General features: G+C 43.7%; 2 protein-coding genes across 2 annotated transcripts in view; one reads left to right on the top strand and one right to left on the bottom strand.

Annotated features, from left to right (window-relative positions):
• Positions 1 to 24508, top strand: part of LOC123756332 (uncharacterized) — a 128499-nt gene that overhangs the window by 18361 nt on the left and 85630 nt on the right. The window lies entirely within an intron of this gene.
• On the bottom strand, positions 4833 to 5363 carry LOC138372346 (tigger transposable element-derived protein 7-like). The gene has a single exon (XM_069337627.1). It carries the CDS (start codon positions 5361 to 5363, stop codon positions 4833 to 4835), a length of 531 nt encoding a protein of 176 aa, XP_069193728.1.

Below are 24508 nucleotides of genomic sequence, written 5' to 3'. Positions count from 1 at the left end.
TTACTGGCACTGTTGACGTTCCCAGCACCAGCACAGCCGTACCCAGCACCAGCACAGCCGTACCCAGCACCAGCACAGCTGTACCCAGCACCAGCACAGCCGTACCCAGCACCAGCACAGCCGTACCCAGCACCAGCACAGCCGTACCCAGCACCAGCACAGCTGTACCCAGCACCAGCACAAAAGCAGCTGAAGCCAACACAGCCGTACCCAGCACCAGCACAGCTGTACCCAGCACCAGCACAAAAGCAGCTGAAGCCAACACAGCCGCAGCGAGCACCAGCAAAGCTGATGCAAACATCTAAAAACATCGTGTGTGAAGTGAACAATTAGAATAAGTGTTAAATTCAAGTGTGTACATAGTGTTAAAATTAAAGTTGCAATAATTCTAATGTACAATAGTTTTCAAGAACTGTATTGTAGTACTCAACATACAGCAAAACCACTTTTAATAATACAGTGCTAACGGCTTAATGCACTGCAGTACCTATTTACTGTAGAGCATTCACAACTTCACAAAACTTCAAGATGGACATAACTCCAACAATAAGGTAAATACATGAATTACAGAATTTTTAGTAGAGTAGTAAAATATAGGTACAGTAAGTAATATGATACAATGCATTTTTATTGTGTACAAGAAAAAAAAAAGACACTGACGCAAACGCCTCTTGAAGGTCACCTCTTGCAACGAATCCAACGCTCCAACGAACTGGGGGTGGTCCCATATAGTACGTTGAATCGAGGTTGTACTGTATATATATATATATATATATATATATATATATATATATATATATATATATATATATATATATATATATATATATATATATATATATATATATATAGATAGTTCATGAGTCACAGACAAGGATTTGAAAGGCGCCATTCAGTCGGCCTGAAACTCACACCTCTAAGCGTTAATGACCTCAAGTTGACCTGAGGTCAGCTCAAGCAAATTTCACCTTGCTTCTGATAATTGTAGCCTGATAGCCTTCAAACAAGCCGCCAGTTTTAGGTGTGGCTTGTTAGAGTGCCTGGGGCTATCTACTTGTGGGCGGAGTTAGGTACTAGGTTTTCCAATATATACCCGGAGAGCTGTAGATTCGGGAGGATAAGCAATAGGAGAACAGCCAGCAGAGCAGAACAGAGGACAGCATAGCCAGGGAGGCTGTCAGCCGGACGGGGCGGGACTGTTCCTGTCAACTACAGTCCCCCCCTCCCTCTCTATCCAGCTATTGGCAGACACTTGGTGAGTTGAACATGGAAGGTGACTTAGTCGTGTTTACTAGTGTTGTGTGACTAGCAGGGGCAGACAGTGGTAATGGTCTCAAATTCTTGGGTAGTGGCTCACTTTGTAATTTAATAGTGAACCTTCAGTTTGTTTGCTTGAATTATGATATCTATCCTTTTAAATATACTTGATGAATTTATTGAGACATTCACTTACTTTTAATCTAATTTTAATTGTTTCTAGATTTGGGATTTTTGGATACAATATGCAAACTAAAGTGTAGAGTACTCTTGAGACTATGGGATTAAAGAATCTTGCCTGGAACATGATTCCTGTTGACATATGCTAATAACATCTTTTGATACAGACAAGTTCCATTCCTTGTCATATATGTACTGTCTAGAATGGATGGTGGCAGCACTACTACTTCTACTGTCTACTTTTGTACTTCTACCCACCTATCCTTCTACCTCTACCTCCACTCATCTCCGTACTCTCTCTCTTCTCCCTCCACCCCCTCTCCAAACTCTCCCTTTCAACTGACAACCCAACTCGCTCCTCCCACCTCCCTACCTCTCTCACCCCAAACCCTCACTCATTACTTATCCATTTCTTCCCTTTTGGTTCTCGTATACGTTTGTGGCAGTGAAATGGTTGTGGAGTTTCTCTAGAGTTTGCGGGTAGCTGATCAAGTTACGGTGCCTTGTAGTTGTAGCACCTAGGTAATCAAATACCTGGGTTACAAGGTGTTGAACAAGAGAGGTTGCAGTAGGAACTCTGGGGGGAACTCTAGAATAGTTGACTAACTGGGGGGCGAACTAATGGACTAAAGAGAGCTATTTCCCCCACCCCCCGTTACACCATAATGATGGAGTTTACGTAAGAGGTAGTTGTGATTAACAGTATCAAAGGCCTTTCTCAGGTCAATGAAGAGTCCAATCAGAAACTCATTTTTGTCAAGGGCTGAGTAAATTATATCAAGGAGACTAATAATTGTATCGTTGGTACTCTTTTGGGAGCAGAAGCCAAACTGACAGGGGCTGAGTATGTCAAATTTTACGAGGTAGGAGTAGAGCTGTGTGTAGATAATTTTTTCAAATATTTTTGATAGTATGGGTAGGTTTGATATTGGTCTATAATTGTTTATGTCTGCCGGATTGCTTCCTTTATGAACTGGTGTTACTCTTGCTTTTTTAAGGATATCAGGGAAGGTATGACACTCTAGGGATTTGTTGAACAGCAGAGCTATAGGTGGCGCAAGGGCATGGGAGGCGCTCTTGTATACAGTGGATGGGATTTCACTGGTGTTCCCAGCTTTAGTTTTTAGTGAGTGTATGATGGACACAACATCTGTCGGGCTGACTGGTGAAAGGAGAAGAGAGTTTGGATAGCTGCCTGAGAGATATGTATTGATACGTGTCTGAGTCTGTGGGATTTTACTGGCAAGGTTAGCACCAACCGATGAAAAGAAGCTATTAAATTAATTTGCCATTTTTAAATCAGTTGACACTGTGTAGCTATCCTTAGAGAGTATTATCTGGTTGTGAGAGTGTCGTTTTGTTCCTAGGATATTAGAGATGGTTTTCCATGTGTTTTTCATGTTGCCTTTTGCTTCTTTGAATCTATTCTCATAATATGAAAGTTTAGCTTTTCTTATGATACTGGTATGATCTTAAGCACTGATGAGTACCTTTTAACAACTACCTTTGTAACTAGGCCAATCCTAGATTTCTTTTCATATTCAAGGTTTTTGTTGATTGATTTGAGTATGCCACTTGTGAGCCACGGATTTTTTATTCTTTTGTCAGTTACTTGTTTGATAAGGAGGGGACAGTGAGTATTGAAGAAGCTTAGAGTCTTGGAGAGAAAGAGGTTAGTTAATGAGTTTATATCCTGTGTATTCTTGAATTCAGATTCCCAGTTAATATTGTGAAGTGCATTTGAGAGATTGCCTAAAGCTGATTCACTGTGTAGCCTGAATGAGAGTTTGCTTCTGGTGGTGTTATGTCCATGTTTGCTATGAGGAAGGTACGATAGTGGTCAGTTGTTCAGTCATAGATTATGCAAGATGTAAGGTGGATATTATATTCTACGATCAAACAGTGTTTTTGTTGTTATTACACTATATACACACATTGTATATAACCATCTACATATGTGTTCACCATAACGAACCACTAAGTTTATATGGTGAGCCCAAAAAACAAGATTGAGCTGCCACACCCAGCCAGCCCTCCCTCACTTCTCCAACACCTTACTCGCCAACATTCCTCCTCCCACCATACTGTTATTGTTTTTATTACACTATTTACACACATTATGTATAAATATCAACATGTTTTATTCACCATAACCATACAACTAAACTCGTATTATGTCCAAACAGAACAGTGGCCACCATACACTGCATGACAAGTCACACAGCAGAAGACAACGCTACGAGTACGATGCCACCTCCCTCACCAAAATGGTTCCTCCCAATATACTCCTGTTGCTGTTATTACACTATATACACACACATTATATATATGTATCTACATTTGTGTTCACCATAGTGAACCACTAAGCTAGTATGGTGAGCAAAACAAGAGTGGCTGCCACACACTGACGCTACCTCGATTCCCTCCCTCACCAAAATTCCACCTCCCACAATACTATGCACAGCACTAATTATCACCACAATCCTGCTATTATCGGCCTATCATAGCAAAATAATACCAGTTACATATATATTTTGACATTATTTGGCAATGCTGTGGTCACAAGCTGGACAGCAGTGCTGTGAGCTCATGCTGCGTGCGCCAGCCTTGGTTGCTCACTCAGTACTGATTCTCTTACACCCGGGAATATTGCCCACGATTTTTTTTTAAATGACGTCTGTTTATAAGAGCCCTGAGGAGGCTGATGTGAACCCCATGTAGCTGCGGGAGTTTTGAATCATACGCTATACCTATAAGATCCCTGAGGTGTGTTACACACCACCCGTCGAGCGCCTACAAGCTCGTTGCGCAGTGCAGTGGTTAAGTATCTCATCTTCCTCAGAGAGCAGAACTTCCAGAATGTCTAAATTCATAGCTCAGGCATTAGCCAGACAAAGCCTTTTGAGAGCATAGATAACCCTTAATCCACGAGTTGTATTACAGATGTAGTGTTTGGTGGTAAAGCCATACATGTTATTTTGCCATCAGGCGATGTTAATTTAGCAATGGGGTGAGCTGGGGCATTATCTGTCAACAGCATTACCTTTACCTCAGCAGGATGAATTCTCCACTCATGGATCTGCTGCTTTTTTACTAATTTATAAAAGTGATTCTGGAACCAATCCTCAAAAATAATCTGTGTGAACCAGGCATTTTTTGTGTTGTAGTAGATGACAGGTAGTCTGTTCATGCAGTTTTTCAATGCTTTTGGGTTGGCAGATTTCCCAACAATTGCGTACTTTGTTCGGTGACTGCCATCTGCGTTAGAGCACAATAATGCTGAAATTCTTTCCTTCTTTACCTTGCAACCAGGAATACTCTTCTCAAGCCTGAAGGCCAAAGTGTTTCTTTGAAGGCAATTTCCAGTTAAAGCCTGTTTTATCTACATTGTACACTTAAAACCAGCTTAGATTATTAGATATCATGTGCTGAGAAAGTTTATGCTTATATGCATTAGCACTTCCAACATCTGCACTTAATGCCTCGCCACAAATTTTCTTGTTAATGATGTCATACCTCTCTTTAAGTTGACATACCCATTCAGTGCTAGCCTTGAAATTGTCTATGTTGAACTTTACAGCAAGTCTTTCAGCTGCATTTCTAATAGAATGAACTGAAACAGCAATTCCTTTCACACGGTGCTGTGTAAACCATTTAAATACAGACGAGTCCAAATCCGTATACTTAGCAGGCCTCAATTTTTTCCTGTTGCCTATTGCATCAGTTTGAGCAAAGAATTTCTTAATATTATCCTTCTGCTTTTTTATATCACAAATTGTAGCTTTACCGATGTTGAATTCTTGGGCGAGTTGAGTGACAGAGTATCCACGCTCTGCTTTCTCTGTCAAGTCAACTGTCTGATCAATTGACAAATGTTTTCTCTTTTGTTTTATACCTTCAATACCATGAATGCTGCTCTGAGACATCTTGACAGATTAAATGAGTTCAAACAGTAAAAATTGTTCAAATTTATCACGAAAATCCTTCGCAAGCGAGCCCGACATTTTTACCCCAGGAAGAGGAGAAGCACATGGTGCCAGCCATCTTATCCAGGCCCAACGTGTTGACATGACCTGTGCTTATTTTATAGGCATACTCAAAATTTAATGTACATATTGACTGTTACAAATTGTTTTATTTAAAATATTATTATTGTTATTATTAGAGAAATATTGTTAGTTTTGAAGTTTTATGCATTTTATACAGTACAGTTCTGTATTAACCCTTAAGCTGTGCATGGCATACATATACGACAGGACCTGATGGCAAAGTTCAATTTCTCAAATTTGCTCTAATGCTTAATAATTTTTTGTGCATACTAGCAAATCCTGCAACTTTGTCTAAATGATCACAAACGTAACTTGTAAAATAAGAAAAAAAAATAATTATAAAATTGAATATTGAAAACTTCAGATATTGAGATCAGCTGCAAAAATATAAACTATCACTAATTGTTCATTTGGTGTTATTATGCTCTCAGAATAGTATATGATCTTCATTTTCATAGATTTAGAATATATGTTTTCAGTTTAGTTTACTGTAAAAAATATCATCAATGTGGCATTTGAATTATGCGCCAAATTTAGAAAAAAATTGATAACTACAAATGTTTAGGGTTTGTGAAAAATCCATTTTAATAGGATTGTAGAACAGACAACTGTGCACATTATTTGTAACAATGGTGAGAATCGGTCAGAAACTGAATTTTTTGAAGCTGACTCAAAGTTTTAGAGATAATTGAAGTTAAAGTTATCGACAATGAATAAGGTAGTTCTAATTCATTAATTTACTTATATGTTTTAATAAACGTTGTTTGGCATTCGTACTCGAATATGTGAAAGTTGTAGGTCAGTATGTGTTGGAATGATGTCAAGAAAAAATAACCCCCCCCCAAAAAACTAAATACTGTATAGGGAAAATTATAATGATTTAGGGGATAAAAATGTATATATCATAAAACCTCGATTAACGAGTTTAATCCTTTCTGGCACCGAGCTTGTTATGTGGAAAACTCGTCTTAAGAAACAAATTTCCCCATATAAAATAAAGGAAATAAATTTAATCCGTTCCACTCACAAAAATATCCATACTTGTATAACATTTTATAATGTAAATATAATACTGCACATACATTTATGAATGTTTTGTTGTACTATTTTCATGTTTACTTTACCTTATGAAGAGTTGTTGCTGGCTTGAATGAGACGATGGGGAGGTGGGAAGGAGGAGAGGGGTTATGGTGTGGAAGGAGAATTCACCTCTGAATCAGGGGGGCTCTCTCAGGAATTTCTCCCCATTGGGACCGGATTGTGGTTCACTATCACTGGCTCTTCTTTTCTCTACTTTTCCAAAGAACGTATCTATTGACAATTGCTTTTGTCTTTGTTTTAGGATGTTCTTAAAACGAGTCAGCAAATTGTCATTAAACATGTTCACACACAAGGTTGTCACTGCTTTATCAGGGCAGCTTTTCCAAGAATGCGGTCACCTTTTCAAACATTCCCAACACTTCTTTGATCTCACTGAAAGAGGCAGCATCCTCCCTTACCTCCTCATCTCCTTACTAATGGTGCAAATTGTTGATGAGGATCTGCCATACTCCATTGTGAGATCAGCCACACAGACACCATGCTCATGCTTTGCTATAATTTCCTTCTTCAGATCCATAGTAATTGTGTCTTTCTTCCTCTTGACAACACTATCTTTAGCAAGGAGCTTCTTTGGCGACATCTTGCATTACAAATTGTAGTCACAAAAACCACAAAATACCGAAAGAAAAGTGCAAATAAATGCAGAGGGATGCTTGTTGTGCGCGATACAACAACAACACTGGTGTCGGAGGCGTCCGAGAATTTGCGAGAACCTGCGAGACGCTAGGAAGCACCATTTAGTTTTGCTCGTTAATAGAGGTGAAGCTCGTCAATAGAGACAAATTTCCTGTGAGTGGCTCACTCGTTACTTGAAATGATCGTAGATACAGCCTTAATCGAGGTGCTACTGTAATTTTTAAAAGTGATAAAGCCCCGATCATCAAAACCGCCTAAAGAGACAAAGATAATAAAATTTGAAATCTGTGAAAAACTCAGTAAAAAAAAATCAAAGTCCCAAGTTCTGCCAGTTGTGACTGATTTATTGGGTGACCAATTTCATTCTATCTTGACATAGTTAGGGATGGGTATGCACTCTCCAGGATGTAGAGGTTACATCAAAATGAGATAATAAACAAAGGAGACACAAAAAATATATATTTTTGGATATTGGTGACAGTAACAGATATTAACATTAGGCAATACATTTTTATGATATATAACAAAATAGAGCATGATAACATACTCATTATTATTGGTATTATTATGTATTAATCGGCAATGCTATACAGACACCAGCTGCATATCCACTTTGTGGACACTTCTTGCTACTATACTTGTTCTTTGTGCATTGGACAAGTGCTCGCACCTCTTTATTACTGTATTATCCCTCAGTTCCAGTTAAAAGGAGCGTTTCTCCTTATCAACAAAATGTTCTTTTAAACAATTTTTTTTTTTTAAATACATTTCTGAAAATATTGGGATGAAACTTTCATGACGCTTAAGCTGTGCATGGCATACATATACGACAGGACCTGATAGCAAAGTTCAATTTCTCAAATTTGCTCTAATGCTTTCCAATTTTTTGTGCATACTAGCAAATCCTGCAACTTTGTCTAAATGATCACAAACGTAACTTGAAAATTAAGAAAATAAATAATAATTATAAAAGTGAATATTGAAAACTTCAGATTTTGAAATCAGCTGCAAAAATATAAACTATCACCAATTGTTCATTTGGTGTTATTATGCTCTCAGAATAGTATATGATCCTCATTTTCATAGATTTAGAATATATGTTTTCAGTTTAGTTTACTATAAAAAAAATTGTCAATGTGGCATTTGAATTATGCGCCAAATTTAGAAAAAAAGGATAACTTCAAACGTTTAGAGTTTGTGAAAAGTCCATTTAATAGGATTGTAGAACAGACAGCTGTGCACATTATTTGTAAGAATGGTGAGAATTGGTCAGAAACTGGATATTTTTGAAGCTGACTCAAAGTTGAAATCTAGTTTTTGAGATAATTGAAGTTATTGACAATTATTGACAATGAATAAGGTAGTTCTAATTCATTAATTTACTTATATGTTTTAATAAACGTTGTTTGACATTCATACTCGAGTATGTGAAAGTTGTCGGTCAATGTGTGTTGGAATGATGTCAAGAAAAAATAACCATCAAAAAAACAAAATATTGGGATAATTGTAATGATTTAGGGGATAAAAATTTATACTTTATAAAAGTGATAAAGCCCTAATCTGGTCCCTAATCATCAAAACTGCCTAAAGGGACAAAGAAAATAGAATTTGAAATCTGAAAAACTCAGTAAAAAAAAAATTCAAAGTCCTAAGTTCTGCCAATTGTGACTGATTCATTTGATGACCAATTTCATTCTATCTTGACATAGTTAGGGATGGGTATGCACTCTCCAGGATGTAGAGGTTACAACAAAATGAGATAATAAACAAAGGAGACAAAAAAAATGGACATTGGTGAAAGTAACAGATATTAACATTAGGCAATGCATTTTTATGATATTTAACAAAATAGAGCATGATAACATACTCATTATTATTGGTATTATGATGTATTACTCAGCAATGCTATACAGGCACCAGCTGCATATCTACTTTGTGGACACTTCTTGCTACTATTCTTCTTCTTTGTACATTGAACAAGTGCTTGCATCTCTTTATTACTGCATTATCCCTCAGTTCCAGTTAGTAGGAGCTGTTCTCCTTGTCAATGAAATGTTCTCCTTTTTTAAAAAAAATTGTCTAAAATATATTTCTGAAAATATTGGAATGAAACTTTCATGATGCTTATGCCAATAATTGGAGATTTGTTTAACATTTAATATTAATTTTCACCTAATTCAAATATTTTTTGCCCAGTCCCAGCTTTTACAGCCCAGGATGTAGCAGCTTTTGGGTTAATGTATGTGGTTTGTATTACGTAGGCTTTTTTTTTATTATTATTATTTTCTACCACAGACGTGGCCACACATTTACAATGCTAACCAGCATATATACATTTTCTTCTGTCCTCCATGGACAGGGTTAGAGATGTGTTAAACATATAGTTCAAGGGTTTATTGAACAATCAACCACAGAAGGTGATTCGGTGCTTTTAAAATGCTAAGCTAACCTACATACGTAAATACATAGATACACAGATTTATGTATGCCCTGCATAAAGTGTTCGATGTGTCTTTTACATAGTGTCATTAATGTGCATTTACAAAGGTGAAATGTAATTTTGATCAGCTTCCATATATACTTTATACACATACACACACAAAATCACACACCTTTCTGGGGGGAGCCCCGTCGGCTCCCCGGAGCTATCCCAGGCTGATATGCTAATGTCAGACTTTGGCATCAGTCATGTGTATGGAGTTCTTAGGCCTACCGGGGACCACGGCCAGAACCGGGCCCCCTCAGAGAGGCAAGGGGAGCAATGGCCTATAGAAGCCCCCGTGTAGTTGGAAGCATTCTATGTCTGCCATCGACCGGAAATGGCACCCAGAAAGGTAAGCGCCCCAAAACAAACCCCTATTCTGGTTAAAATTGCTACCTAAAACCGAACTAGTGGATAGAACTCCCCAACCGAAAACAAGCAAACTAGTGTGACGTCACACACTGCCGCGCCGCTGTCTGCGCAGCTCCCCCCTCCCCGGGAGGGGGAAGGGGGAGCCCCAGACCCCCCGCGCCGGCTACCCACACCTCAGTTCTTGAGGCTGATGCTATAGGCAATGGTCGTGTGCTCTGGCTCCGGTGTCGCTACTGCACTGTGCTTTGCGTGTGGTGTTAGTTTTGTGGGTGCGAGAGCCAGGAGTTATCTTCAGTACTCGGGCTGCCTTCCCTAGGTGCCCTGTAAGTACTGCCCTTGGGGCTTGGGGCCACCTTCCACAGGCTCCTCGGGGTCTGCCTCTGCTGGTCCGTTTTACCTTTCGGTTTTTCGGCCGCCTGTTGGGCTCTTGGGTGTTCTGTTCTCCCTTGTTACCGGCAGGTAAGAGGCAGTTTGCACTGGTAGGGGCGCAGGGTGCTGCTCAGCTTGTATTTCCCGACATCGCGGCCGGCTCTGTTCCTTGGGGTTCGCTGTCCTCTTGCGGGGTTTTGTTTTTCTTTTTGTTTTTGTCTGGTGGGGGGTTCTGTCATTTTATTCAGTTTGTTTGCCCTTCCACTGTTCTCCTCGGTGGCGCCCCCTGCTAGGTCCCCGTGAGTGTACACGTCCCTGGGGTTCAGCTTTAGAAGTTTGCTTGGTAGTTTTGGGCGCCGGTTTGCAGCACCCTGCCTGGGACTACCTGAGCACGAGTCCTCTTAAAGTAAACGCTCAGGACCCTGGGAATCCCCTAGGGGGCGCGTGGGTCCGATGGATGTGACCCCGGAGTCCCCACTCGCTGTGTGCGAGTTTGAGGGTTGCTCGGTCCCCTTGTCTCAGGGTGACCCTCATTGTTTTTGCCTCTGCCACGCTGCCTGTTGGGTCGGTGATACTTTCGACCCTGAGTCCTGTGAGTGTTGCTGCTTGCTTGTGACTCAATTTACCCAATCCTCTGATGATTCTATTCGGGTACAGGCGGCACGTGCGTTGCAGTCTAGGTTTCGTCTGTTGCAACCCGCTCGGTTGGTTGCTTCCCCAGATGCCCCGGGGCTGCCCCGCTTTGCTTTTCGAGACCCGGACTTGGGGGTGGAGGTCGCTTCGATCCTGGTTCAGTCCGCACCTCCTCGTCCTTCCCCTTCTGTTCGTTCTGGTCCCCCGCCCCTGCTTCCGGCCCCGAAGCGTCTGAGGGTTTCGGGGTCGGAGCAGGGGTTACTTGATCTCGAGACTCGGGCAGCTTCGGGGGTTGCCCCTTCCGGGGGGGCGGCAGAGGCATTCGAGTCTTGTCTCCCGGCCGAAGCTTCAGGGTCTGACCAGTGGGCCCCCCTTCCTCCAGCTTTTCCGGCTGCTCCGTCCTTGTCTTGTGGGGTCGGGGCTTGGGGAGAGGACTCGGTCTCAGGTCCTGTGGTGATGGACCTCGAGGCTGGGGAGGGGCTGACTTGGGGGCCTTGGACCCCGCTGGACCCCGCCTGGGTTTTTCTTCCCACTGAGCGGGGCTTATTGTTACAAGGAGTGGGGTTTTCTTTCCCCCCCTCTGCGTACGAGTTGGATTTGGTATCGGCCCCTCCCCGGGTACGGTTCCGTGTTCCCCCGGGTACGTCGGTTCCGTCCTTCCGGAGGTTTTCGGCTTATCGCATCCAACCTGGTGTGGTGCGAGCGGCCTTTGCAGCTTACCTCCTGCGTGACCCGGATTATGCCTCGGAAATGGATCCGTCCACGTTCAGGTTTGGGACTTCGTTCCTTTTCTGGCTCCGTTACGAGGTTCCGGAGTCGTCCTGGCTAGCAGACTGCCCCTTGTTTGGTCTGGATTCCTGGCATTCCTTCTGTCGTTCCCGCACGCTGGAGTGGCGGGAAGCTCCCACGGTGCTTCAGGTTTTCCTGGGGGGTGATTTTGAGTACCTGAATGAGTGCTTGTTTGCCCCTGCCCTTCCCCGCGATGTGGGCGTTATTCAGCTCCATGTGCAGGTTCCCTCCCTTTCGGCGGCGCTCGTGGCGGAGGACTTGCGCGCTCGGGGCCTTTTGTGTTCGGCCTTGCGGTTCTTTTCCCTCCTGGAGCTGTCTTCGGATTGGCTCGTGGAGGATGTGGGGACGCTTGGGTCCGTCCCGGGGTCTGGCACCTTGTCCTCGGCTGCGCGTTCGTCGGCTGCCTTGTTGAAGCTGTTCACGCCGATTTTGCGGGATGCAGTTTCCCTGTTCTATGCTTCCCGTCTCGCGTGTCGGCAGGCGGTGCTGGGTTCCTCCGTGGAATCTGCTTGGGCTCTGGCTCTTAGGCGTTCTTCACCTTTTTGTCCTCTCCTGTTTGGGGAGTCGGCCGTGGCGCAGTTTATTCAGGCTGCGTCGGCGGCTTGTCGTCCGATGTCGGACTTGTTGGTTTTCCGGGGGTCCCGGGGTGGGTCTTCCCGGAAAGGTCGTGCCAGGGCTCGGGGTTCCTCTCGTCATGGTAGGCCTCTGGTGTCAGGTTTGGGGTTGGCTCCTCCTGCGGACCCTCCCTCGTCTGGTCGGCGCGGTGTTCGCGCTGTGCGGGGTTCTGGGTCTCGTAAGGGTTGCCGGCCCTTTCGCGGTTTGCCCCTTTGACGGGGCGATGGGGGGGGCGGCTTGCGCTGTTCGCCCGCGCCTGGTCCTACGATTCGTGGGCCTTTCGGGTCGTGTCTCGCGGCCTGCGGTGGCGTTGGGTGGCCCCTCCCCCCTTTGGGGGGTCGGGGCTGGCAGGGCAGGCTTCTTCCCCTGCGCTCTGTCGAGTCGTCTTCGAGTGGGTACGCTTGGGCGTCGTCGAAACGACGTCGTCCCTCAGATGGGTTTCCCGTCTGTTTCCGGTTCCGAAACGGGACTGCACGGACCTGCGGTTCATTCTGGACTTGTCCCGTCTGAACCCCTGGGTTCATTGCCCCTTCTTTCGGATGACTACGCTGTCTCAGGTTCGGCTCCTCTTGGAGCCGGGAGCTTGGATGGTGTCCCTGGACCTCCGGGACGCTTATTGGCATGTCCCGATTCATCCGCGGTTCAGGGACTGGCTCGGTTTTGTAGTGGGGCGTCTGAGTTACCGCTTTCGTTGTCTCCCGTTCGGGTTGAACCTGGCACCTCGCGTGTTCACACGCCTTACACGGGTTGTGGTGGCTCGTTTGCGTCTCCTAGGTGTTCGGGTGTTGGCCTACCTCGACGACTGGCTGGTTTGGGCTCCCAGCCAGTCAGCTTGCTTGCTTGCTAGCCAGGGATTTGGTTCTTTCCCAGCTCGCCGGGTTCGGGTTCTTGGTGAACTGGAGGAAGTCCCATCTGGTTCCCTCTCAGGTTCGGACTTGGCTGGGTCTCGTGTGGGACTCTCGAACCGCCTCCTTGTCTCTCCCTCCGGAGTCTCTCCTGCGGCTGCGGTCCCGCCTTTGTCTGTTTCTGGAGGGCCCTCGGGTCACCCGGCGGTTGCTCGAGGGGCTGTGCGGGAGCCTGAACTTCGCGATGGTGGTCTACCCGCCGGGTCGGGTTTGGCTTCGACGGCTGTTCTGGTTCCTTCGGGGTTCCCCCTTCCGCCTCTCTCGCGATCGCAGAGTTCGACCCCCGGGGGACTTGCGTCGGTTGCTGCGTCACCGGCTTCCTCTTCGGGTTTTTCGGGGTTCAGTGCCTTGGCGCCTACCCGAGCCCTCGCTCGATGTGTACACGGATGCGTCGTCTCTCGGCTGGGGTTTTGTGACCAGTGCTCACCAGGCCGGCCAGGGGCGTTGGGATCCGTCCTTCCGTCGAGCTCACAGTACGGTGCGGGAGTTCGCGGCAGTGTGGTTTGCTCTGGGGAGGATTCGGGTGGCCCGCGGATCGACGATTCGGCTCCATTCGGACTGCTCTCCGGTGGTTCATTGCCTGAACCGCGGGGGTTCGATGCGGTCCTTGTCTCTTTGGGGTTGGTCGCTTCGGGTGACTCGTCTGCTGAGTTCTCGGGGTTTGGCTCTCCTGGCGGTTCACGTCCGGGGCGTGTCCAACGTCTTGGCCGACGCCCTGTCTCGCTTCGTTCCCCTCTCCACGGAGTGGACGGTCGACGACGAGTCCTTCCGTTGGCTTTGCCAGACGTTCGGGCGCCCCGAGGTGGACCTCTTCGCGTCGGCGTGGTCGCGGTGTCTTCCCGTTTATGCGGCGGCCTTCCCCGATTGCGAGGCCGTCGGGGTCGATGCCTTTCGGCTCGACTGGTCGAGGTGGGGGTTCCTGTACCTCTTTCCCCCGGTTCGGCTGTTGCTCCAGGTCCTGACTCGCTTAGAGACTTACCGGGGGAGAGTTGTCCTTCTGGCCCCTTGGTGGCCGGCCCAGCCTTGGTTTCAGGCGCTGGTTGCTCGGTGTCCGAACCCGAGGGTTTTCCTGTGGCTCCGCCTCTTTCAGCAGATCGGGCCGGTACGTCACGTAGCTGGTTCGATCTTCTCCTCGAATCTTCGCGTATGGTTTTTTTGACTCGAGTCTATCATCATCTCTATGGTGATCAGGTGGCCTCCTTGTTGGTGTCCCACCTGCGGGCTTCTTCTCGGCGGCAGTATGAAGTTTCCTGGCGGTCCTTCCGTTTCTTTTTGCGTCTCCGTCGTGTTAGCTCCTTGTCTGTTCGGGTGGTCTTGTCCTTCCTCTCGTGGTTGTTTCAGGACCGTCATCTTATGCCTAACACTGTCGCTTCGTATCGTGCGGTGCTGGCGGAGCCGCTTCAGCTTGCTTTCGGTATCGATGTTACGTCTGCGCCGTTTCGCAAGCTGTCTCGTGCATTGTTTCACCTCCGGCCTGCTCATGCGTCGCCTGAGCCGTCCTGGTCTTTGGACAGAGTGCTCGCTTTCCTTTCATCTCCTCGTTTCGTTGTGGCCCCTTCGGTCCAGGATTGTTTTTCCAAGGCACTTTTCTTGTTGGCTTTGGCCTCTGGGGGTCGGGTAGGGGAGCTTAATGCTCTCCTCCGGCGCAGGGGTTTCTGCTCTTTTGGTCGTGGTGATAGTTTTGTTCGTTTGCAGCCGTCTCCTTCTTTTCTGGCGAAGAATGAGACTGCTGCGTTCCAGAGGGGTCCATGGGTGGTTGATGCTTGGTTGGTCAGGCCGGGGGTGCATCATGTTTTGTGTCCGGTTGCGGCGCTTCGCCGTTATTTGCGCGCCACAGCTTCTGTGTCCGGGGACGCGCTGTGGGTTGATCCGGTTTCCCTTCTTCCCTGTTCGCGGGTTCGGGTCTCTCAGGTCGTCCTCAGGGTTATTAGGTCCAGCCAGCCTGCGGTCTATCCCCGTGCCCATGACGTTCGTAAGTTCGCGGCTCTTGCTGCCGTCTTTGGGAATATGTCTTGGTCTGATATTCGGGCGCGGGGATTTTGGCGGTCGAACAGGGTCCTGGCTGCTCGTTACCTTGTGAATGTCCCTGGGCCTCGTCGGGCCTGTGTTGCTTTGGGTCGGCGGTTGCAGCCAGTTGTCTCGGCTTCGAGTTGAGGGGTGAGCGACGACCGCCTCCCGGGTAAGTCCCTCTTTTTCTGTCTGTGGGTAGTTAGCTCCGGGGAGCCGACGGGGCTCCCCCCAGAAAACCAGCGTTGAATGTAATGAAACGCCATTTTCTGGGCGAGTCCCGGAGGCTCCCCGGCATCCCTCCCTCCCTCCGGTCGGCGGTTTTTCGCGTTTTTGACATCCAGCCTCAAGAACTGAGGTGTGGGTAGCCGGCGCGGGGGGTCTGGGGCTCCCCCTTCCCCCTCCCGGGGAGGGGGGAGCTGCGCAGACAGCGGCGCGGCAGTGTGTGACGTCACACTAGTTTGCTTGTTTTCGGTTGGGGAGTTCTATCCACTAGTTCGGTTTTAGGTAGCAATTTTAACCAGAATAGGGGTTTGTTTTGGGGCGCTTACCTTTCTGGGTGCCTGTTCCGGTCGATGGCAGACATAGAATGCTTCCAACTACACGGGGGCTTCTATAGGCCATTGCTCCCCTTGCCTCTCTGAGGGGGCCCGGTTCTGGCCGTGGTCCCTGGTAGGCCTAAGAACTCCATATACATGACTGATGCCAAAGTCTGACATTAGCATATCAGCCTGGGATAGCTCCGGGGAGCCTCCGGGACTCACCCAGAAAATGGCGTTTCATTACATTCAACGCTGGTTTTTTGATCAAAAGGTGACACCCCTAGGGTCAACACTTGCAGCAGAGGAGCTCCAGCATATTTCAACAATCCTAAGTATTGTAGTACAGGTTGATGGTAGTGAGTGGTGTCCCAGAGAACATAAAGGTATAGTGCTCTTGAAAAATAGGTGAGATAACAGGAAAGTGCTAAGGGAAGTGAAAAATCGGATGAGAAAAAGTTGCCCTAGTGTTTACAGTGCAGAGAAGAACATTCAAGATGGCCACTGGCAAGGGAAAAACAAAACAGAGCTTGATTTTGAGGGATTCAATGAAGAAAGCATTGATATTAGCAGTCTACATAACAAGTTGGTAAATTTAGATACTATAGTGAACTCTCATGTAGAAATAATTAATAAATTGAAAGAAAGTAATGACATTTGAATAGCAAAGTTTTATGTCTTGAGGGTTTAGTGAAAGACTTGCGCAAGGATAAGAATCAATTGGAAACAAATTGCAAAGCCATGGAAGAAGAAAATAAACTCTTAAAAATAGCTTTGGAAGAAGTTAAAGTAAATTTAAACATAAATGACTACAATAGGTTAGGCAAGGAAATTCAACAGGAGAAACAGCTTTTGTCAGCACAGATGGAGGAAGTTACACAGGGAATAGAACAGTGCAAGAAAGATATGCAACTCACCTATGCACAAGTGGCCAAGGAGAAGGAAAAAATAGAAGAAGCAGTAAAGGAAGTCAAACACTGCAGCAACCAAGATAAAACAATCATTAGGCTGGAAGTGAGGAAGGAATTGGCATCTAACCCGAAGTTGGTGCAAAACACAGTTGATTGGAGTAAATCCCTGATCATTTTTGGCTGCAAAGAAAAGGAGATAACATCTAGGTCAGAAAGAGCTGTAGAAGAAGCCAAAGTAGTAGATAAAATTGTTGGCCTCGTGGAAGGTCTTACAACCATAGAGAATGTGTGTGACTACAGGAGAATAGGCAGGTACGTAAAAGGGAAAGATTGACCTTTGAGGATCACCCTAAACGGTGCCAAACAGATGGAAGAAGTACTAAGGAATGCTAGAAAATTGCAAAGTGATGAGGATGGGAAAGGGTGGTCGTTAAGACGAGATCTTTCAAAAGAATATAGAGAGAAGCTGAAACTGAACCTTGCCGAAGCAAAACATTTAAATGAGAGCAGGAATGAAGAAGAAATAAATTTTTTTCTACAAAGTGATAGGGGTAGGCAAACCAGTAAAGTGGTACATAAAGGCAAACCAACAAAATCAATAGAGAGAGGGGGAGTGAAGAATAAGGAGAGGGGGAACAAGTTCCTGAAGATTGCATACACTAACATAGATGGAGTGAGATCGAAGATATTGGAGTTAAGTGATGCAATACAGCTGCAGACACCAGACATTGTTGCACTCACGGAGACAAAACTTGAAGATGTAATTTTAAATGAGGTCATATTCCCAAGGGGCTACTCAATTTGGAGACGGGACAGAAAAATTAGGAAAGGCGGTGGCGTTGCTGTGCTGGTGAAAGAACACCTAAAGGTGAACGAAATAATGACTGCCAATCCACAAGAAGTTGACATAATAGCACTAGAGATCTGCCATGAGGATGATAAACTAATGATAATAAATGCATATATTCCACCACCAAGTAGCACATGGTCAAAGGAGGAGCTAGATAGTAAACGTGAAGGTCTTATAACAATAATGAGAGAGATTATAGCGAGAGCGGATAACGATAGATCACGACTGTTGATAGTCGGTGACTTCAACTTGAAATCCATAGACTGGGAAGCATATGAAGCTAAAACAGAAGATTTTTGGACCTGTAAATTTGTAGACCTCATCCTGGAAACATTCTTGTATCAACATGTTAAACAAGCTACGAGGATGAGGGAAGGGGACGTTCCCTCCATGCTAGATTTGATATTTACCAGGAAGGAGGAAGAGATATTTGATATTCAATACCTTCCTCCCTTGGGTAAAAGTGACCATGTCTTTTTGGGAATAAAGTATGCAATGCGTTATAAGCTGGAAGAAAATCAGGAGGTTGAAGCAGTTGAAAAACCAGACTTCAGGAGAGGACATTATGGTGACCTTAGAAATTTTTTTAGTGAGTATAATTGGACAGACTTGATGCTAGGCAAGGAAGTGAATGAGATGTATGTCAAGTTTTGTGAAATATATGATAAAGGCACAAATTTTTTTATACCAAAACAGAGATGCAGAACTAGGAAACAGGATTGGTTCAATAGAAATTGCAAGAGGGCTAGAGACCAAAAGACACAAAAATGGAATCAATACAGGAAGAGGCCGAACCCCCAAACATACCAGCGATACAAAGATGCAAGAAACAACTACACGGCAGTGAGGAGAGAGGCAGAAAGAAATTTTGAAAAAGGGATTGCAGACAAATGTAAAACAGAACCAGGTCTATTCTTTAAATTCATAAACAACAAATTGCAGGTAAAGGATAATATTCAGAGGTTGAAAATGGGAAATAGATTCACGGAAGATGAAAAGGAAATGTGTGAAACACTAAACGAAAAGTTCCAAAGTGTGTTTGTACAAAATGAAATCTTTAGGGAACCAGATACAATAAGAATTCCAGAGAACAACATAGAGCACATAGAGGTGTCTAGAGACGAAATGGAAAAAATGCTCAAGGAGCTCGGTAAGAACAAAGCAACTGGCCCAGATGGCGTTTCACCATGGGTTCTGAGAGAATGTGCATCTGAGCTCAGCATTCCACTTCACCTGATCTTTCAGGCATCCCTATGGGTTCAAAGGATCAAATAATCCGTCATCCGGTTCGAAGATGACCAAATAATGTGGGAACCGACCTGTGAGATTTATATTTATTTAATTTATATGAATTTATATTTACGTTAATTTATATACTTCGATAGCAATTTGTATAATGATAAGTGGACTGTATTTCTGCAATAATCTCATAATCTCACAAATCGATCCTCTACACATTAGGGGGGGTTTATTAAATGAATTTATATGCAGCCAATCAAACTACAGTATTAACTACATACATTGAAAAGGTTCCTTATCTTATAGTACAGCAGGTTAGTCCACCAGGTATAACTAGAATGTAGACACCAAATTATCCTCTTTGAGGTAGCTTCCATCACCCAGTAACTGATGTACAAAGCATATGCTTCCTCGTCTTGACCTGTCAAAAGGGCTCTAACTGTGAAACCAGAAACCTATATATGACAAGTTATATCAGAGAAAACACTATACATGGAACAATAAAGACCTGGCTTAATTACCTTTAGTTTGAGGCTATGTCGTGCTCTAACCGGGTCACCCTATATAATGACATTAATGGCCATAAATGAAAGATACATGGGTTTCGGAAAGAACACTTAACTTGTATTTGTTGACAGCGTGTGATAATGGTACACCTTTGGTTTCCATAACACTACGTCCAAGTAAAATTAACAGGAGCCGAATTTGCTCCCGAGAGCCTCTGGTCTAGTCTCAACAATGGCTGCCCTCCTTCCTCCCTCACGCCTGGCTTACATTGTCCAGATTTCAGAAAGTGATAGAAGGGTCACATTTACTCTACTTTAATATTGATAATTAAGTTAATTTATATAAGATGTTTTTATGATGGTAAAGTCCAAAGACTAATGTATTTAAGAATAATTCCCACCAAAATAGCTGGTGAATTATAATAGTATGTGGTGATGATATCCCGTTTTCTATAGACGGTAATTCCACTACAAGTTACGTTTTCTATGGTTAACTTGTTTATACAATACAGCTATTATCTGTCTGTATGATATATTAAATTGTGTCGGATTTTCCGACATAATTCCCCAGGGGGCTGCTCACGGGTCGAAGTCCTATTTAGAACAGACGAACACCGATACTCCTCCTTCGGATTATTAGATTAATTTGATGTTAGTAGTTAGTAATCACACATTTGTGTGTCTGTTCGTTCAGGACGGATGTCCCGTACTAGAGTTGTAGGGGTTAGAAGTCTAATGCGATTTCATTTCCCTGTCAACTCTTGAAAGGCTAATATTCAAGCCTAATTACATATTATTTAACCCAGAAGACTGGATGTGATCAAGTACTACAGTCAAGTATGATTCAGGGACTGCAGTGAGATCAGTGACATTAGATATAACTTGAAGTTTGTTCAGGTAACTGGTCACTGATATATAAACACTGAGGCCCATGGAATACATCTTGATTAAATAATAAATGTATCAAATCAGTCATCAGATTTATTGGGGTTTAATTTAGTTAATTGATCCAGAAGATTGAATAGCTCATCATTAAAGTAAAGTATGGTTCTGAGACTGCAGTGGGTTCAGTGACATTGGTCGCAGTGACTTGTAGCTGTTTTAGGCTACTGTTCACTGATTTGCCACTGAGGCCTCATGAACTCATCTTCAGCTTTAAATGATGATACTAACATCAACTTCTGTTGGTATAGTCAGCTGTAATCTCCTTAGTATAATGCTACTGGAGAAATATAATCAGCTGACAAATTTAGATTTCTACTGGTATTGTTTATCTGCAGGCATAGGTCTCCTCAGGCTTGATACTGGGCCTGAGAGTAATTTACCTCCTGCAGAGTTTAACATGGTTATACCCTGATATTTAGTAGGGCTACCGATGAATCGATGACAATAGTCTGTCCCTACAAGGAGACCGAAGTCGGTGAGGTGATCAGACTTAATATTATCTGCCAATTTTATTCCTCTATTTCTCAGGAATTTGGCTGTTGCTCTCAGACCTTGAACTTGTAGGTCTACTGGTATTTTGTCCACCACAATGGCTTGTACTCTACAGACGTACCTGCCTAAGCGTACTGATGGTTGTACCACCTGGTAGACTTGAGGTCCTGCATCTGTTACAAACCCTGAGATGTTGAATGACGTCTGGGCTACAGGCCTTAATTGTAGTTCATCTGCCAACTTTTTAGTGACAAATGTTCTCTGGGATCCTTGGTCAAACAACCCACGGGTATGGACCTTGGCCCTCTTATTCAGGATGGTAATTTGGGCAGTAGGCAAAGTCGTATTACCTTTAGACTTTGCCGATTGGACACTCTTTGTTTGTTGCACCTTGCAGTACTGTACTGTGGTGGGAATGCTATCTTCCACCTTGGGGTTTGGAGACGTTGTTTTGGTGTCTCTGCACAATGCTGCATGGTGCTGACCTTTGTTACACCTATTACAAGGGTGTAATTGGGTATCACAATCCTTGATGTTATGTTTCCTGAGGCACCTCGTGCAATGTTGCAAATCTTTGAGTCGCTCAACACGGGCGTCACTATCAGGAAAATTAGGGCAGTGGTACATTGAATGTTTCTCATTGCAGAACAAACATGTTCAATAGCTTCCAGTACCCTTTGGTGTCACGTTCTTGGGTGACACAGTAACTATAGGCTTAGAGGGTCCCACTGCATATACGCCCACACTGCTACTGTTCCACTTTGGTGTTGAATTATATTGTCTAGATTGATTTGGAGTACCTTTGGTACTCTGTGGTTTACTATTATTGGTTTCTGAGGGTTTACTTGGTGGTTTTAATTTGTCATGTGTTCGTAATTGATGAACTACTGACTTTAAACCTTCAGATATTTCATTCATGGATAAGATGCTTTTATTGTAATGAGCACTCATTTGTCTCAATATGTCCCTAGGTATTTTCTCCTGGACAATTATTTTCAAGACCCACTCAGCCCCGTTTGTATCTGCTGTCAGGCTGAGGGCATTGATCAATGATTCTACCTCCAGCTTGAAGACTTGGAGTGAATCAGCTGAAGCCTCCGGTGGGGGTAAATGCAACAGCTCATGAACTAAATGTGATGTTCTTACTTCTGGATCAGCATAATTATCCTTGAGGAGTTTTACTGCCAGATCATAGCCGTCATTAGTTAATCTCAGATGGGATACTACTGTTTTAGCCTCACCTGATAATTGGCCTTGCAAATAAGAGAATTTACTACTCTTTGGTAAAGATTGTTTTGAGTCTACAAGGTCAACGAATTTGTTCCAAAATTCGTCCCAATCTTCATCTTTTCCTGAGAAAGTGGGTAAATTAATTGGAGGGAGTCGAGCTTCTGCTTGACTCGTATTAGATGCAACTGTTGTTGTTGTTGCTGTTGCCTTGTTCTGGGCAATTAATTTGACATAAGGCTGTAACGTGGCCTGAGTGTGATCTTCATAATTCGCAAGATCAACCATAATGTCGTCTATTTCTGTTTCTGATAAATTGGTGTTGGCAAGTTCAGCCACATATGTTGCTATTTGACATTTGATTTGCTCAAATTTACCTGAAGCTGCTTGATAATAGCTTTCCAGGTCAGCATAATCAACTTGAGATTGTTGTGACAAATCTTCACATTTCTTGATCTGTCTTGTTAAGTGGCCTTTAAGACCTGCAAGGGTTCTTTTCATTCTCCCTGCATTATCCATACTGGCTAGTTGGTGAAGCCTTGTGGGACTTGTACTTGGGCTGCTCATAATACTGAACAAGCTCTAATGGTAGCCTTGGGTAAAATGCACTCACTAGGCAATAATCCTACCTCTGCTAGAGGTTAGCACTTAAAATTAATACACATTATATATATATAATCATACACACTAATGATTTGAGTGATAAACCAGTGTCACTGGAAGTACCTTTAGGTTAGCTCTTCTATATCACCCTAGGATGGTAGAGACACTAATTAATCACTCAAAGGTGTAATGATCATAAGTAAATTATTATATATACAACTCAACTCGAGTTGATAAAAATTACACCCAAAATAGGGTCTGGACCATTCATTAATGGTGTTAGGTTGATCAATATAGTACAACTGACTATGGTAATAATGGGACTAAGATGAGCAATAATAGTTCAACTAGTCATATCCTACCCTGTTGTGGGTTGACAATTAGTAAATATTATACTGTGATCACTAGTGCAATTTATATTAAATAATTCTCTATTTTGGAGAAATAATATACACAATTATTGATAATAGCCTCTTAATTAGCCTCTATGAAACTTCTAATATTATCTAGAAGTATTAAATATTATTAGTGACCTCGCGAAATAAACTCCACAAAATTCGTAGATAATCTCTCGCGAAATTTAACACCACGAAATCCGTGAACAATCTTGCGAGGACACAGCCACTAATTTGGCTGGCTTCAATATTAGCGCTGTCATTTCACGAAATAACACACCACCAAATTTCTGTGGGTGTGCATGAAACCGCTGACTAAGGCTGATCTGAACTGAGCGGGGCTCGTGAACTCGCACGAGTCAACGCCGCCGTCATGACTGCTGGCATTGTTTAAATCACACTGCACTAGATATTTAATGAATCCACTGGTTAACTGGTTCATCCGGTACTAAGATGACCAAATGTGGGTTCAAAGGATCAAATAATCCGTCATCCGGTTCGAAGATGACCAAATAATGTGGGAACCGACCTGTGAGATTTATATTTATTTAATTTATATGAATTTATATTTACGTTAATTTATATACTTCGATAGCAATTTGTATAATGATAAGTGGACTGTATTTCTGCAATAATCTCATAATCTCACAAATCGATCCTCTACACATTAGGGGGGGTTTATTAAATGAATTTATATGCAGCCAATCAAACTACAGTATTAACTACATACATTGAAAAGGTTCCTTATCTTATAGTACAGCAGGTTAGTCCACCAGGTATAACTAGGATGTAGACACCAAATTATCCTCTTTGAGGTAGCTTCCATCACCCAGTAACTGATGTACAAAGCATATGCTTCCTCGTCTTGACCTGTCAAAAGGGCTCTAACTGTGAAACCAGAAACCTATATATGACAAGTTATATCAGAGAAAACACTATACATGGAACAATAAAGACCTGGCTTAATTACCTTTAGTTTGAGGCTATGTCGTGCTCTAACCGGGTCACCCTATATAATGACATTAATGGCCATAAATGAAAGATACATGGGTTTCGGAAAGAACACTTAACTTGTATTTGTTGACAGCGTGTGATAATGGTACACCTTTGGTTTCCATAACACTACGTCCAAGTAAAATTAACAGGAGCCGAATTTGCTCCCGAGAGCCTCTGGTCTAGTCTCAACAATGGCTGCCCTCCTTCCTCCCTCACGCCTGGCTTACATTGTCCAGATTTCAGAAAGTGATAGAAGGGTCACATTTACTCTACTTTAATATTGATAATTAAGTTAATTTATATAAGATGTTTTTATGATGGTAAAGTCCAAAGACTAATGTATTTAAGAATAATTCCCACCAAAATAGCTGGTGAATTATAATAGTATGTGGTGATGATATCCCGTTTTC

The sequence above is a fragment of the Procambarus clarkii genome, chromosome 38 (assembly GCF_040958095.1).
Source record: "Procambarus clarkii isolate CNS0578487 chromosome 38, FALCON_Pclarkii_2.0, whole genome shotgun sequence".
NCBI classification, from domain to species: Eukaryota; Metazoa; Arthropoda; class Malacostraca; order Decapoda; family Cambaridae; genus Procambarus; species Procambarus clarkii.
The sequence above is the reverse complement of the archived record's forward strand: the minus strand, read 5'-3'. Positions and strand labels throughout refer to the sequence as shown.